The following is a 16,051-nucleotide window of genomic DNA, read 5'->3' as shown; positions in this document are numbered from 1 at the left end:
CAAAAGTCGCCTCAAGGCGCTTTATATTGTAAGGTAGACCCTACAATAATACATACAGAGAAAAACCCAACAATCATATGACCCCCTATGAGCAAGCACTTTGGCGACAGTGGGAAGGAAAAACTCCCTTTTAACAGGCAGAACCAGGCTCAGTGAGGGGCGGCCATCTGCCGTGACCGGTTGGGGTGAGAGAAGGAAGACAGGACAAAAGACATGCTGTGGAAGAGAGCCAGAGATTAATAACAAGTACGATTCACTTCTTGCAAAGTTAATTGTTGCAGATGCAAAGTTGATAAAGTGCCCCCCCCCCCCCCCCAAAAAAAAGAGACTTTCTTAACAACTGAGAGATATATATAGGAGCAGCTGCGACGGATGCCAAATTTGAACTTTCTAGTTCCAATTACTGACCAAGATGGCAAGAAACAGTGAGTAGAAGTCCAAGCTTTAAAATGTTCTCTCAGAAAACTCTGGGTAACATCACAGATGGTCCATCCACTTCTACTACACTCAATGCTTCTGTTTACTTTTTGCTCACTGAGTAGGCTGCCTGTGTTTTCACACTTTAAGTTTTAGTTCCCTGCTTCAGAGCTGACTATCACTCATTATCTCCTCAGGACTGATAGCCGCAGAAGCTCACTAAATGTGTGGGATTAAAGGAATGCTAATGCTCGAAAGAGGCACTGCTGAATGTGGCAGAGCTGACTGTGCGCTGCAGAGGAGGTAGTTCAGAGAGAGAGAGAAAGGGTGAAGGATTTAGTCTTGTTTAATGGGATTCCTAACTCCCTTTCTCTCCTAACACAAAGCCATCCTAGAGACTATTTTTTTTCTTTGGGATTTACCCACTTCCTGCACCTCTGATTGCTGTAACATCATGAAACCATGTGCCAGATGCATGCCTCTAACAACACTGGCTGAATGAGGAGAAGGGGAATGAGTTCTTGAACACTGCCAATGTCTGGATGCTCACATCAAAGATGAAACCCAGACAGTTAAATAATAGGCTTTGGCAAGCAGCAGGGAGTGGATGTTAATTTGTTCAGTGATGCCTGTGAAGGGATGTGGAGGCGAGAGCAAGACGCACAGTGGGGAGGCTCCAGCTGATCACTGGGAGAACTCCAAGATCTCATGGGGTGTGTGAATGACTGTAAGCATGTGCGAATGTGTGCAGGCAAAAAACGGGTCAACAGGTTGCTCTCGCTGGGTGTCCTTTGAGTAATGACGATAGGACAAATAAACACACACACACGCGCCTCACCTGTACATGAAGGGGGCCACAGTAGCTGTATTAGGATGGTTGTGCTGCTGCTGCTGGGGAAGCTGAACTACTCCATTTCCTCCTGGTGTTCCTCCCCCTCCCCCACTTCCTCCCACAGTGGACGCAGACAGGGCTGAGGTGCTGGTGGACGAGGTCATGCTGGTCCGTTTGCCCTCTGAGCCCCCTACGGAGCGTTGGATATAGAAACTCCCACTTTGCCCCCCTTTGGTTAGCTTGGCCCTCTCTCCCTCTCCTCCCCGTATATTTCCGCTGCTGTTTAAGGCGGCCTGGTTTTGGGCCTGGGACTGACTTTGCGGCTTTGCTGATGATGCTAAGGGACCTTTAAGTCCTGGCTTTGGGATGCCGCTTGAAGCTGAGGGGGTGCCACCATCTTTCTTCCCTGACGATGACTTCCCTCCTTTTGGGATGAGGCTGGCAATTTTTGAGGACTTCTTTGTGGACTCGGGAAATGTGTCGCGCTCCTCTTTTGGGGGAGAGCTGTCCTTACAGGACTTCCCAGACTTGCTCTTGTCCTCCTTGTCTTTGGAGGAGGCTTGAGACCTGCTACCACTGGCGGACGCCTTTGAATAAGAAGAGGGTGAAGATGAGGACGTTTTGCTTGGTGCGGTGAGGGACGATGCAGGGGTCTTTGTAGCCATTTGTTTGGCTGTAGCACTGCTACTAACACTGCTGCACGCTGACCCTGTAGGCGTCAATCCATCTTCACCATACTCTGATAGGTCATCTTCCTCCTGCAAAGCCATCTCCACCACAGATGGTGATGCTCTTGAAGCTGATCGGGGGTTAATCAGCCGAAATTTCTCCAGCATTGACCTCTGAGGCAGTGCAACACTTGACCCTACTTTTGACCCATCCCCTTCTGGGGCTTGCGGTGATGGGGTGGTAGAAGGGGAGTGTGTAGGGCTTGCCAGCATGGATGAAGTTGCGCTGTGCTTAAGATTCATGGACTTGCTGCGCCAGGACTTGCCAGCTGTGGGGGATGGGATGGCAGAGGCCAGCTGCTGCCCGCTGAGGCTGGTGGGAACCATGCCACCAACACCACTTCCATTCATCCCACTAGGTACTGGGATGCCTCTCACAGCCTCTGAACAAAGAGAGTAGAGAGAAAGAAAAATACAGGATGATGATTAAAAGGGATATCTGGTTAATTACAGTTTTTGATGTACAAATTTGCAATTTCAAATAACCAATTGATAAGCTGCAACAAGTTATTACTAATCTTTCTGTGATGAGATTGGTTGGAATGATTTTCCCATTGAGATGTTGCACAGAATTGATTACAAAAAGGAGGATTAGTCATGTATGCTGCATTACGCTACCTGTAAAGTGTTAGGTTTCCCCAAATTTTATTGCAGTTTGATAATTCAATGCAATTTTCCTCCATCCATCCATCCATCTTCATCCGCTTATCCGAGGTCGGGTCGCGGGGGTAGCAGCCTAAGCAAAGAGGTCCAGACCTCCCTCTCCCCAGCCACCTCCTCCAGCTTGTCCGGGGGAATACCAAGGCGTTCCCAGGCCAGCCGAGAGATATAATCTCTCCAGCGTGTCCTGGGTCTGCCCCGGGGCCTCCTCCCGGTGGGACATGCCTGGAACACCTCGCCCAGGAGGCGCCCAGGGGGCATCCTTGCCAGATGCCCGAACCACCTCAGCTGGCTCCTTTCGATGTGGAGCAGCAGCTGCTCTACTCTAAGCCCCTCCCGGATGGCCGAACTTCTCACCCTATCTCTAAGGGAGAGGCCAGCCACCCTTCGGAGGAAGCTCATTTCCGCCGCTTGTATCCGCGATCTCGTTCTTTCGGTCACTACCCACAGCTCGTGGCCATAGGTGAGGGTAGGGACGTAGATCGACCGGTAAATTGAGAGCTTCGCTTTTACACTCAGCTCCCTCTTCACCACGACTGACCGGTGCAGCGTCCGCATTACTGCAGCCGCAGCCCCAATCCGTCTGTCGATCTCCAGCTCCCTTCTCCCATCACTCGCGAACAAGACCCCGAGATACTTGAACTCCTCCACTTGGGGCAGGAACTCATCCCCGACCCGGAGTGGGCACTCCACCCTTTTCCGGCTGAGAACCATGGCCTCAGATTTGGAGGTGCTGATCCTCATTCCCGCTGCGTTACACTCGGCTGCGAACCGCTCCAGTGCGAGCTGGAGGCCCTCACCCGATGAAGCCAACAGAACCACATCATCCGCAAAAATCAGAGATGAGATTCTGAGGCCACCAAAGCGAAAGCCCTCCGCCACTTGGCTGCGCCTAGAAATCCTGTCCATAAAAATTATGAACAGAACCGGAGACAAAGGGCAGCCCTGGCGGAGCCCATCACCCACCGGGAACGAGTCCGACTTATTGCCGGCAATGCGAACCAAGCTCTTGCAACGGTTGTATAGGGATTGAATGGCCCGTAGCAATGGGCCAGACACCCCATACTCGCGCAACACCTCCCACAGGACGCCCCGAGGGACACGGTCGAATGCCTTCTCCAAGTCCACAAAACACATGTAGACTGGTTGGGCAAACTCCCATGCACCCTCAAGTATCCTCGAGAGGACAAAGAGCTGGTCCAGTGTTCCGCGACCAGGACGAAAACCGCATTGTTCCTCCTGTATCCGAGGTTCGACTAGCGGACGAACCCTCCTCTCCAGCACCCTGGCATAGACTTTCCCGGGGAGGCTGAGGAGTGTGATCCCCCTGTAGTTGGAACACACCCTCCGGTCCCCCTTCTTGAAGATGGGGACCACCACCCCGGTCTGCCAGTCCACAGGTACTGCCCCTGATCTCCACGCAACATTGCAGAGACGTGTCAACCAAGACAGCCCTACAACGTCCAGAGCCTTCAGGAACTCGGGGCGGACCTCATCGACACCAGGGGCTCTGCCACCAAGGAGTTGTTTAACTGCCTCAGTGACCTCGCCCCCGGAAATTGGTGGGTCACACCCCTCATCCCCAGACTCTGCTTCCTCCCCGGAAGACGTGTCAGTGGGATTAAGGAGGTCCTCGAAGTATTCCTTCCACCGCCCGACAATTTTCTCAGTCGACGTCAACAGCGCTCCGCCAGCACTATACACAGTGCAGGTAGAGCACCGCTTTCCCCTCCTGAGACGCCTGACGGTTTGCCAGAATCTCTTCGAGGCAGTCCGAAAGTCTTTTTCCATGGCCTCTCCGAACTCCTCCCACACCCGAGTTTTTGCTTCAGCCACTGCCCGAGCCGCATTCCGCTTGGCCTGTCGATACCTGTCGGCTGCAATTTTCCTATTTTATTTTATTTTTTTTACTTTTTATCATAGTCATTTATCAACAAGTTATTAGCTAAAATGCTACACTTCCGCAGGCTTCCTGGATTTATTTGACAAGAAAAACTAGTTCAGAATACTCAGCTGACTCCCTGCTGACTTCCTTTGTGGTTTTACACACATTCAGCAAAAAATAGTTAACTCTTACATTATTTGGGGAAAATTACAAAAATAAAACCCCAGAGCTTATTCTCAGGTGACAGGATATCAACAGCGAGTTGAGTTAAAAGAAAAGACTTCATGTTTATTACAACACCGGTGTCTTACAAGGAGTTTGCATTCAACAGTGTTTTACCTTCTTGTTACAATTCTTTGTAACCTGTAACCGCATGTATACATGTATATAACAGACTTATAAAGGACAGGCTATCATGTTATGGTAGTGACAAACAAATTCTCACCATCATAAATAATAAAGGAGAATTTCCTGAAAGGAAGCCATTCAATTAAAATATTGACCTTTTCTGGAAAAGATCCACCTCCCAATGAGTAAAACAACAAATGAAAGTTTGAGAAGCTTTTTTTATTTACTCTGCAGCTTCATTCCCTGAACATTTTTTATTTTGGGATATTCATATTCTGCATTTCTTTTTTCCTCTTTCTACTTTCATCCACACAGCTGGAATTATACTGCATACAGCTATATGAAAGATAAATAACTACCTTTCACAGATCATCAACACCTGTGTATCTCTTTTATACATAAACATTATCCCAGACCTCACAAGTATAGCATTTGCGTTAGGTATGCACATGAACACAACTTCACCTCCCCATGAACACAAGTTTGAGTTACTGAAAGAGACAAATAGCGGGGAAAAAGTATCAGCAGAATTATGATAGGGTAAGTAGAGAGAGGCGACAGAGTGACAGCATGAAGTTATGCTCCATTAGACTGAGTGTCTGGCTGTCTGGCTGTCACTCAGCACAGTGAGCAGGGTTCAGCTGGCTCTGAGTCACCCCCACTCTGCAGTTTAAAGCCTCCTCAGGCAGGCAGAGGAGGGGGGCTCAGATTGAGCTGTGGCTGGGGCCGAAACACTTTAACCGGCTTATGCTTCTGACAACATCCTGTAAAACCTTTAAACATGCCTGAAAACACCTCAGTGCATTCGGCACAATGTGTCAGGCTGTAAAGTGTCAGGCCCTCCTTTATATAATATTGTTTAAACTGTAATTTAGGAAATGGCTGTAAGATACCTGATAATGGTTTGGCCACACTTTGAAGGCTTTAAAAGTGACTGACTAGAGCAGGGGTAGGGGACTCCAGGCCTCGAGAACTGGTGTCCTGCAGGTTTTAGAGCTCACCCTGGGTCAACACACTGAAATCAAATGATTAGTTCGTTACCAGGCCTCTGGAGAACTGCAAGACATGTTGAGGAAGTCATTTAGCCATTTGAATCAGCTGTGTTGGATCACAGGACACATCCAAAACCTGCAGGACACCGGCCCTCGAGGCCTGGAGTTCCCTACCCCTGGACTAGAGCAAAAATCTGTTGGCTTCACATTAGTTAAGGATTGATTTGGATAACCATATAATAATGTGACAAGCAACTGACAACTGGAGACATTTTTAGCCAATAACAATTTTTTAATATTAGAATGATTGTAACAAGTTAAATAAATAAAGGAGTGTCTGCTAGGGTGTAAGTCTAAGTGGAACTGCAGTTATATGTGTTGTTGTAGCCAATCTATGTTAAAATAAAATAATTTTTTAACATGTGTTAAAGTGTATGGATCTGTTCTGAATGTGCTGGTGGGTTTGTGTGAAAGGATATCTGTACAACAACAAAATCAGTTTAAAGTCAATTAAAAAGGATAATGAACTGGCAGCCCCCCTCTTTTTCTACCATGAATAGGTTTAAAAGCTGAGATAAGTCACAATACCAAAGTTTCAAATCTCAGATGAGACCAAAAGAGCTAAATATGGATTGAAGACTTATCAGTTAAATGCTGGTGCAAAGAAAAAACATTTGCAGCTCCAGTAGCATAGCTGTTGTTTTGAGCGTGTGTCTTCCTGGCAAAGTCCTGGAGTTTATTCTTATGCTTATTCCTGCAACACTTATTGTTGCAGGAATACGCACAAAGGCATTTAGACTTTGCAAGGTATTAAATGGCTGTCTGTGGGAATAGTTTGTCAGCATGATAGCTTCCTAAGTGTGGAGTAATAAAACTTTACAGGTGATGAGATGAAAACGAGAGCCAGGTTAAAATATGTGTAATCAGATCCATTAGTCCCAAGTTCAACAAATATGTACTAATTACTTGTGTCTGCAACTAATAGTAATATATTACTTTATAGTTACTGTGTACTTATGAGTCTGAATATGAATATGTTGATAGCTGGTCCTATGTGGTCCCATCACAAGACTGTCTCAAGATGGTCATTTCTTGTCCAGGCAGTCATGTGGCACAGGCATAAACGTTGATTACAGCATACATTGTGAGTGTGTGTGTGTGTGTGTGTGTGTGTGTGTGTGTGTGTGTGTGTGACCACTATGCTGGCCCCCATCTTTTGAGATAAGTGAATGACTTTTACATATCTGATAAATCTGACTGCGAATGAAAGAGATGGCGAGCATTTGTGTGAGTCTGCCTGCGGTGTGTGTCTCTGCTTGTGTGTCCAGTCAATTAACCCTGTCTTCAGAGATTCCCCTTCCCTCCTCCCCGCTCATCACTTCCCCACCCCAGAGGCAGTTTCACAGCACCACCACACTTTTCACCGTGCAGTGACTTGCTGTTGCCGTGGCAACAGACTCTTATTTTCCTTTTTTGCCTCAGCGACCACGGAATTAAATGCCACTTTGTCTGGGTGGCGGTGGACCCTCTGCTAACAAATACAAACACACACACAAAGTCAGAAGCACACGTGCCCCTGACTCATGTATGTACTGACAAACCCTTCTGTTTACCACACAGTTAAAGACTGAAATTCACCTGGTGTGAGTTTCTACACACTGGCCACACTTGTCATGGTCCTGGGTCGTTGACCCAGCGTTTTGCGTTTTTTCTGATCTGTATTAGTTTAGGGTTAACCTGAAGTTTGGTGTATTGTCAGCCCTACCTGTGTCTGTCCTTGGTGCTCTGTTCATGTCCCCGTGTTGTGTTGTACATCAGTCTGTTTCCTGTTTTATTTTGAAGGCTCGTGTTCTGGATTTCCTGTTCTGTTCTGAAGGTCTGTGTCTGTTGTTATTGTGTTCAGCTTGTCTCCTCCGGTCCCCAGGTGTATTAGGTTCAGCTGTTCTTCCCTCCTGTGTGTGATTACCTGATTACCTTGTGTGTGTATATTTAGTGGGTGTCGGTCTGTGTTCGTTGTCGGCTCGTCTGCGTTCATCCATGTATCACTGCGTTCCTCCGTGTAGCTCTGCATTCTATGGTGTTTCGTTCCTGTCTCTGCGTCTCTCTGCCCCGCACCCCTTTTGTATGGTCTCAGGTTTGTCTTTAGTTTCTCCCAGTTTAGGTTTGTAATTGCTCATGTTGAGTTGCCTGTTTTTGCCACCACCACCACCTTGTAAATAAACATCACTCTGTCATCAGTTCGCTGCATCTTGGGTCCTCCTTTTCCTCCACACCACACGGCTCCCTCCGCCAGCCGTGACAACACTCCAGTTTAACACATTTGAACTTGCTCTGCTTCCCACTTCACATCACTGTGAGTAAGACAAATTATCGGCTTAAGGAAACCAGCACCTTCTCCACTCTGGAGTACTGGAGTTTCCCAGCTGCTTCTTTATCTTCTTTCTGACACACAAACAGAAGTATTTCTGAAGTATTTGTTGTGCATACATTTTTTGCAAATCCTTACTAAAACAGTATGACAATGTAGTTTGAAAATATATGAAGGATGTTTCTCCTGTTTCGTCTTTCCCTTTTCATGTGTCCGCTGTTACAAATGCCCATACCAATAGATGGCAAACAGATAAAATCAAATAATATATTGACCTGGCCATTGGAGCTTATTGGCTCTGATAAAAAAAATATAGAAACAAACTAGAACGCTAGTTTTAAGTAAACCCTGCCCCTTTTATAGATCAGACAAGTCGACATCATGTACAAAAAACTGCCATGTGTAATCTCCATAATCTTAAATGGCTGTAGTACTAACAGGTGGAAACTATGCAAAAAGGAGGAAAATGTGATAAGTTTTTCTTAAATAATATTAAAACACTTTCAAACTCATTTGTGCAGTGGCCTGGCTTCATTATTAAAATGAAAATAAAGAAATTATGCATAATAATATCAAATAAATAAGAAAATGAAATCTGTAAAAATTGTTAGAGGTTGGGATGAACATTACAGCATTGTCTGCTCAGAGCTGAATACTATATTTGTACTTGTTTCCATTAGGAATCTGAATTTGCACAGTCACAATTAGAAAAGATGAAAAGATTTCACATTAAACGAGAACATGTCCTATAAGGGGCGAATGTAAGTAGCTGTAAGAGAGGAGGGGAAAAAGCTTGTGGCAGACACTTCCTGTATCTGTTTATGTGCCTTTTGATTTCTCTGCTACCTGTTTTTGGCCAGAAGGATCCGACTGCATAGCTGACATTTCCTCAACAATTGATCCCCCCTCCACTTTTTGGTTTGTCTATTTTATTTTAAACCAAAACACCTTTTCCATCTCCCCTGCAGTGAAGCACCAGTCCTACCGGCTTATCTCTCCAAACTGAGGCTTTGTCTTTTGGCAAGACTCCACTGGAAAAAGACACATTTGCCCTTTAATACCCTGCGTATCATTTTCAGGAGAAAAAGGGGAAAATGTTACTGAAACCTTTGAAACTGTGACGTAACTAATAACCATAATAAACCTAAAAAAAACCCTGACATTTAAACCCAATTATAACTAAAAGCACATTAAGACTAATGTGAAATGTCAGTTTCTCAAGAGCTTGTTATTCCCCGTTTTTAGCAATTTTCAGTTACGATTGATCACATACTATCTTTCCATCCTTCTGTGTTATCTTTCACCTCCCTCTTCCACTGAAGAATCTGAAGTTTCAGACAGAAACTGGAAGGGTGAGTGCACATGTGAACCTTTAGGATGAAAAGGAAGACAGAGAGAAATGCAGCAAGCGTTTGCTGCAGGCATTTCACTGCTATCTCTGTTGGGTGCCATTCACTGTGTCTCTCCTCCACTACATCACCATCTACTGATCCTTTGCACTGTTTTCCTCAATGACTGTGCAGTGCTTTAAGAATAAATGCTGGCTGTCTTTTGTTAGAAAACATTTTTGCCAAAGTAAAAGGTTTGTTAATATACCTTCAGGAGTGGCGTTATTATTATGATGATGCTGAGGCATGAGAACATGTTTTAATTACTGGCATTGTGTTAGCCAATAACTCATAAGAATTCTTATGAATGAGCCATGACAAAATCTTAAAGCTATTATAAAGTGATCGAACGAGCCAACAGTAAAGAATTGTGTAATTAACACATTACGAATGGATATATTTACTCTTCACAGCAGAATGTGGCCATTAACACAACAAGGACTTTTCAGTAATTACTTTTCTGTTAAATAAAATGCCACACACTCACTCTTGGCCTCTGTAAGACCCTTTTCTCAAAAACATTACTCTTATTAGCTTGATCGTACTTGACAAAGCGGTTTCCTGGATTCACCCCCTGCTCATTTCTCAAGCAGCTCTATTCGTGCTGTGAATATTTTCACCACCTCCACTTAATGGTATCTATTCCAACTCAGTTGGAATGAAGAGCAGTGGATGATTCAGCAGACCAGTTAAGACTAGTGACATCAGCCTGTCTGACTTGTGTGAGTGGTGCCATCAAGTGGTTGGGATGAGGAATGGAAAATCACTGCCTCTACCTACTGCAGGAGTAGGCAACTCCAGGCCTCGAGAGCCAGTGTCCTGCAGGTTTTAGATCTCACCCAGGGTGATTAGTTCGTTACCAGGCCTCTGGAGAACTTCAAGACATGTTGAGGAGGTCATTTAGCAATTTGAATCAGCTGTGTTGGATCAAGGACACATCTAAAACCTGCAGGACACCAGCCCTTGAGGCCTGGGGTTGCCTACCCCTGACCCCATAGTCAAACTCTGTAAACACACTCTTTACCTCTATCGTTGCCACTGGCATACTGAAGAGGCTTGCTCTTGTCAATGCTGTTGAAGCTCTGGCTCCGACGGTTGAGGTTGGATGAGCCTGGGCTCCTGGAGGCCCCGCTGCCCGCAGCAGGTACTCTGGAGGGCCCTGGTAACCTGCAGGAGAGGTAGAACAATGATAAGTAAGATGACTGCACATTAACTCCAACCCAAAAAAGTCAAGGAAAGGTGGTTTATTTATAACAGGGGATACTTTAAAATCAACAGTCCTTTGTCAGTAATAACTTTCATCCAGTCATTCTGGAGTTCAAATGTGCAAAAGTCACCCTTCTTGTTTCAGGGAACAGCAGAATTACAGAATAACACCAAGGTACTAAAATGACCACCCCTTCCAGAACATCAAGCTCAAGCACGGCTTAACTAACTGATGACATCTCACATTAGCTTCACCTAAAGCACACGGAGATTTGGTGTCCCGTCACTTCCACTGAAAGCGCCTTTAAAGTATGCACTGTTACCTTTAACTGTTAGGCCTCGACTAGACACAATAACAGATGAGATACACATTGAGATTTAAAAATCTACAAATATTGGTATATTTTCTCACAAATAACCAGCCCTGGATTCAGTATGTGTCAGTGTGTAAGATGAAGAGAGATCAGAAGTCTTTGTTTCATCTTGGGCTAAGGAGGGAGGATAAAAGAAAAACTGTGTGTTCAGGTGCACATGTGCTGAGAGTCTGTGTCATGACAGGCTGATTGAAAGCTCAGAGCTGATCAGAGCTACTGTAAAGCCACGCGTGATATAAATATTTCCTTCGCTTCAAACGATCATAAAAAGGAACTACAGTCACATCTACCAGGGGGGTTTGTGTTTTCAGTCAGTCTACTTTTGAAACACACTTTTGCATCATTTCTTTCTGTTGACACAGTCAAAGCTGCCAGTGTCAAATGGTGATTTGCCATGCTGCAGCTGGAGGAGTTTCACAACTCCCAGAAGCGTGTTAAAAAGAAGAATCTCATCAAAAACCTGTTGTACAGTAACGTTATGCTGCATTTTTTATGTGGTGTGCCAGATGCATTCATACATCTGTTTGTTAGCACGTTTCTTCAAAAACACATTTAGCAGCTGGTTCAAAGATTTTGACAAGCTGGATCTATTTCTGCTGTAACTCAACATGATTTTTCCTTTTTTGGTGCCTTGGTTTCTCCCACAGATGCTTTACACTGTTTTCATGTTGAAACAATATCAAAATGCAGGTTTGAAAAAGGGCAGAGATAGCTCAAAACCTTAAAAAACGTTTATGGAACTTTGAAAAAAACAACTTCTGGTGAAATAGAAAATGTATAAGTCAAGATCTTCTCAGAGAGAGAGAGAAAACGCTGGACTGTAACAACTTGATGTCTCTGCATGAACTTTGCCATGACCTTAAAGATAATTGATTTGCTATGCTGAATATGTCGCTTGTCTGTATCGCAGATGGAGCCGAGATGTCGGAGGGAAACGTAATTTAGGCTCTGAATTGTGCAGTGGTGAAAAGCCCTCTGGGGGAAAAACATATTTCATATATTCCATTCTGTGTTTAAGGCTTTCATGAAAATAAACAAATGAAAGGACAGATTGACATCTAGCATGGATAACAAACCTCCTGACTACTAAGAAATCTCTTCCGCCACTGCTTTCGGTACTCTTCTATTTCTCTGCCACATGGGCCAACTATGATACACTTCATAGGAAACACAAAGTGCAGTTCTCTCTCACTCAATATGCTTTAGTTGAGAAAAAACATTATTTTGATTTTAAACACTGAATTTCAGTGTTCGGAGCATCAGTTAACTGCAAAGCAATTCACCACCAACAAAAAACAATCAGTGACCAAATCAATACGAGTAGAGTTTGATCAAGGAACAACAAAGTTTTCTCAGTCCTTTATTTCCCTAAAGTATCACTCTAAGACTTTAAAATGAGGGTGAGTAACAGAGCCAAATTAAAAGCTGCTGACTGCCCTCCTGACACGCGTGAATCTGCAACAACTGAGGACAAGCTCACACTGACAGTCCAAAACACTAAGCGGGTAAAATACGCGTCCCATCTCGTGGCACACGATGCTATCGTTTTAATTCTGACTGACACAGGTATGAAGGTTTTATGCACAAATTTATCTTGGAATTATAAGACAGAAAATCTCATCTAGGGGATTTATTTACTCATCTGCATCTGAACTTCAAGTTTAACTCTGGAAAATGTGTGAATCGCTGACAAATCTAAAATATTTTCACACATTATGCAAAAGACTGGCTCCCACCTAGTCTTTTTGTCACTGCACAGGATCAATTTCCTTTATGTCTGAAAACATGCCATGGCATCGATGCAGAAATTCGCCGTATCAACCAAATCGCCTGGATGAAGGTCTTATTAAAAAAATAGCTGCTGAAAAAACTGCTTCCAGTGCATCATTAAATATCACTGGAGCAGGACTGTTTTTTATTTTCCTGGGAAGGTAGCTCAGGTAAACAAAGCAAGTTAGTTACTAACCAGGTATCTCTTCCAGTCTGTGATGCAACAAGGAACAAACAAAGCACTATATTAAAATCCAGCAATTATATTATGGCAGCAAGAAGCAAATTATTTGGATCTAACTACAAAAATTCAAGGCAACTTGGGTGTCTCCCTCAGAAAATGGAACAAGGCGCAGCAGGAAGTCAGAACAAAAACTGCCAAATATGTCAGCCCCATGTGCTGAGCAATGAAAAGATGGTTTTACACAGACAAAAATAAAATATGCTCCTGTGCACAAAACTTCATCAAGAGGAACAAATGTGTCCCTTACTCGCACTTCCCTTCTTTGAATTACTATATGATTTTGCATCCCACTGTTCATTTGTAGCAGACGAGCTGACTGTTAAGAGATGCTGATCCAGGCCTGAGCGCAACACTGGTGCTTTACCCGAGAGGCCTCGGTGAGCTGCAGCAGGAGGTGGTTCTCGGGTCAGAGCTGAGTCTGCCATTCACAGAACAAAAACAGATGGAGATGTATAGTAGCATGCACATAATGCAGAACATTGCGCCCAGAAATGCATACAAAGGCAGACTAGCGTTAATAGTATATATCTGCTTTAATATATTTAGTCTGCACGAGAGGAACAGACGAGATTGATAGACAAAGACAAAAGAATGAACAGATCTAAAAGGAACAAAAATATGAAATGGGAGGGGGGATGAAAGTGCACACAAACAGGGGTGCACATCAGAAAAGGAAGGCGCTGTAGCTGCAAACCCCGACAAGAGAAAATGAGAGATAAACAGTAGGAAATGAGATGGAGATTGAGGCAATTCAGATGGTAATCAGAAGTAGTTCCTTTTATCATAAGATTCTTTCATCTTCCAAAATACATGTTTGATAATACATCGGCAAAATGGAAGAGAGAAAATGTGATGCAATTCCTCGACAGGGAATTTGTTTTAGACTGGACAGATCTGAGGTGAGGTAGGGAGGTGGGTGAAATCCTTGCAGAGCAAAGAGAGTTCTCTGCCCTTCACAATGTTGTGCCATTGAGTCTGTGTATTCAAAACAGCCCTTTCCTTATCTCATGACTAGTTCTTATAACATCTGTTATAACCCTGTATTTGCAAGAGTGTAAGACATCTGCTCTGACACATCTGGCCCCCACATGGCCACTCAATGCCACATCAGGCTTATTAAAATGGTAGAAAGATACCGCAAGTAGGCGGGTGGCCAGCAAACTGCCAAACATCACTCCCTGCTGCTAAGATGAAGGCCACACCGTACCGACATTTAATACGCAACATCTAATGTACACTCTATTTGAAATCATGGCAGCTAAACTAATAAAACATGTTGATGGTTTTATAACTTTCAGTGTGTTGTTCAGCTGCTCTGATATGTCAAATGAAAGCAGAATAACTCAAATAACTAAATTGTCAAGACTGTGCTAACATGAGCTGAGCAAACAAACAGGAGATGGACTTATGGCAATGAGAGAAAGGCAACTCAACTCAAGGTCCACTTGAGATATAAAATAAATTAACTTTTGCAATATTTCTGAGTTGAATAAAGTGTCACCATCATTCAACGTCACATATTCTACTGAAATTAAAACTGTACTTACATTCCTACCCATCAATGGAACTTAAAGCTGTACATAATCCTCATAACAGTGGAAATTAACGCTATATTTTCAGATCATGAACCCAATGGAAAAATAAGAATGGACAGAGAACAAAAAAGAATCAAAAACCGACCCCTTGGAAACACCATGTGAGAAAGAGGTGAAGGATGAGAATTGTGTGTCTACCAAGATGTACAACTGGAGTTAAGGGCACAAAACATAAAACGGATAAAGTGTTGTGTTGTCTGACAGTACACAGAAGTTAGTTAGCATCCATAAGTCCTGAGTAGTGATGTGTCGGTTGCGAACGAAATGGCTCTTAGAACCGGCTCTTTTTAGTGAGCCGAACCGAAAGAGCCGGTTCTCTAAAAAGAGCTGGAAATCCCATCACTAGTCCTGAGTGGTGATCCACAAAAAAATAAAGCACCTAGCCCATGGTAGTGTCAGGTATTAGCGCAGTTTATTCAGGAAGTAAATCTCTTTTGTTGTAATTCAGGTCAGATGTCCACATCAAAGGGAACTAGATTAAAAATCCACAACCCATTATGTGAAACATATGAATAGCTATTTGTTGACACCACTTATTATGCACAGAAAGCCAAAACATAACCTGCGCTTATGTTTCGTTTACTGTTCCAACATCAGAGAAGGCAGATTATAGCAAAGAGCTCAACACTGTCTAGCTGATATACAAAATACAAAAATATTTAGCACAGTTTCCACCACTGACAAAAGGGAAACAAAGAGCCTGAATGTGACTGTGTCAAGTGAAAAGGCCAGGTGTAAACTGGATAGGTCCTTGAGTGCTAGCTAACAAGCAAGCACCTCAGACATTCTGAGGTAGTAAGAAGCACACTAAAGCTCCTAGTACCTTGAGGGAAACATTCCTCACCACATTCAGCACAGTGCAGCATGAAAGACACACAACAATTTATTTCTATTTTAGAATTGCTAAAACTTTCTTGCTTCGGGGATAACAGAGGAGGCAACTCGTGGTGATTAAAAATAACTTCTCAGAAGGCAAGAAAGTAATTAACTGTGGTAATCAGCCTTGAATGAAAATGAGATGGCAAGAGAAGAGTGCCTGCACTGTCACCGCTCACTAATATAAGTGATTTGTTTGTGTGCGCGTGCGTATGTGTATCTTCATCTGTTTGTGGGGAATTAAAGAGCTATTTCTGCAGAGCGGCAGCAGCAGTGATGTGAGAGGGCAGATTATCACCCATAGGGCTGGAACTGCTGGCTGCAGCATTTTTGCCATTGCTCAGTGGTGGCTGGAGAGGAATTATTTG

General features: G+C 43.9%; 1 protein-coding gene across 1 annotated transcript in view; it reads right to left on the bottom strand.

Annotated features, from left to right (window-relative positions):
• The window catches only part of nav3 (neuron navigator 3), a 182,074-nt gene that overhangs the window by 75,675 nt on the left and 90,348 nt on the right, over positions 1–16,051 (bottom strand). Inside the window, exons 7-8 of the mRNA XM_085376519.1 lie at positions 10,643–10,785; positions 1,256–2,360 (exon numbers count right to left, since the gene is read on the bottom strand). Coding sequence (XP_085232645.1) covers positions 1,256–2,360; positions 10,643–10,785 — 1,248 coding nt within the window. The remainder of the gene's footprint in view (positions 1–1,255; positions 2,361–10,642; positions 10,786–16,051) is intronic.

Source organism: Diplotaxodon limnothrissa, linkage group LG17 (assembly GCF_057381915.1).
Source record: "Diplotaxodon limnothrissa isolate DT_005_m linkage group LG17, D_limnothrissa_male_GT1.1, whole genome shotgun sequence".
Classification (NCBI taxonomy): Eukaryota; Metazoa; Chordata; class Actinopteri; order Cichliformes; family Cichlidae; genus Diplotaxodon; species Diplotaxodon limnothrissa.
The sequence above is the reverse complement of the archived record's forward strand: the minus strand, read 5'-3'. Positions and strand labels throughout refer to the sequence as shown.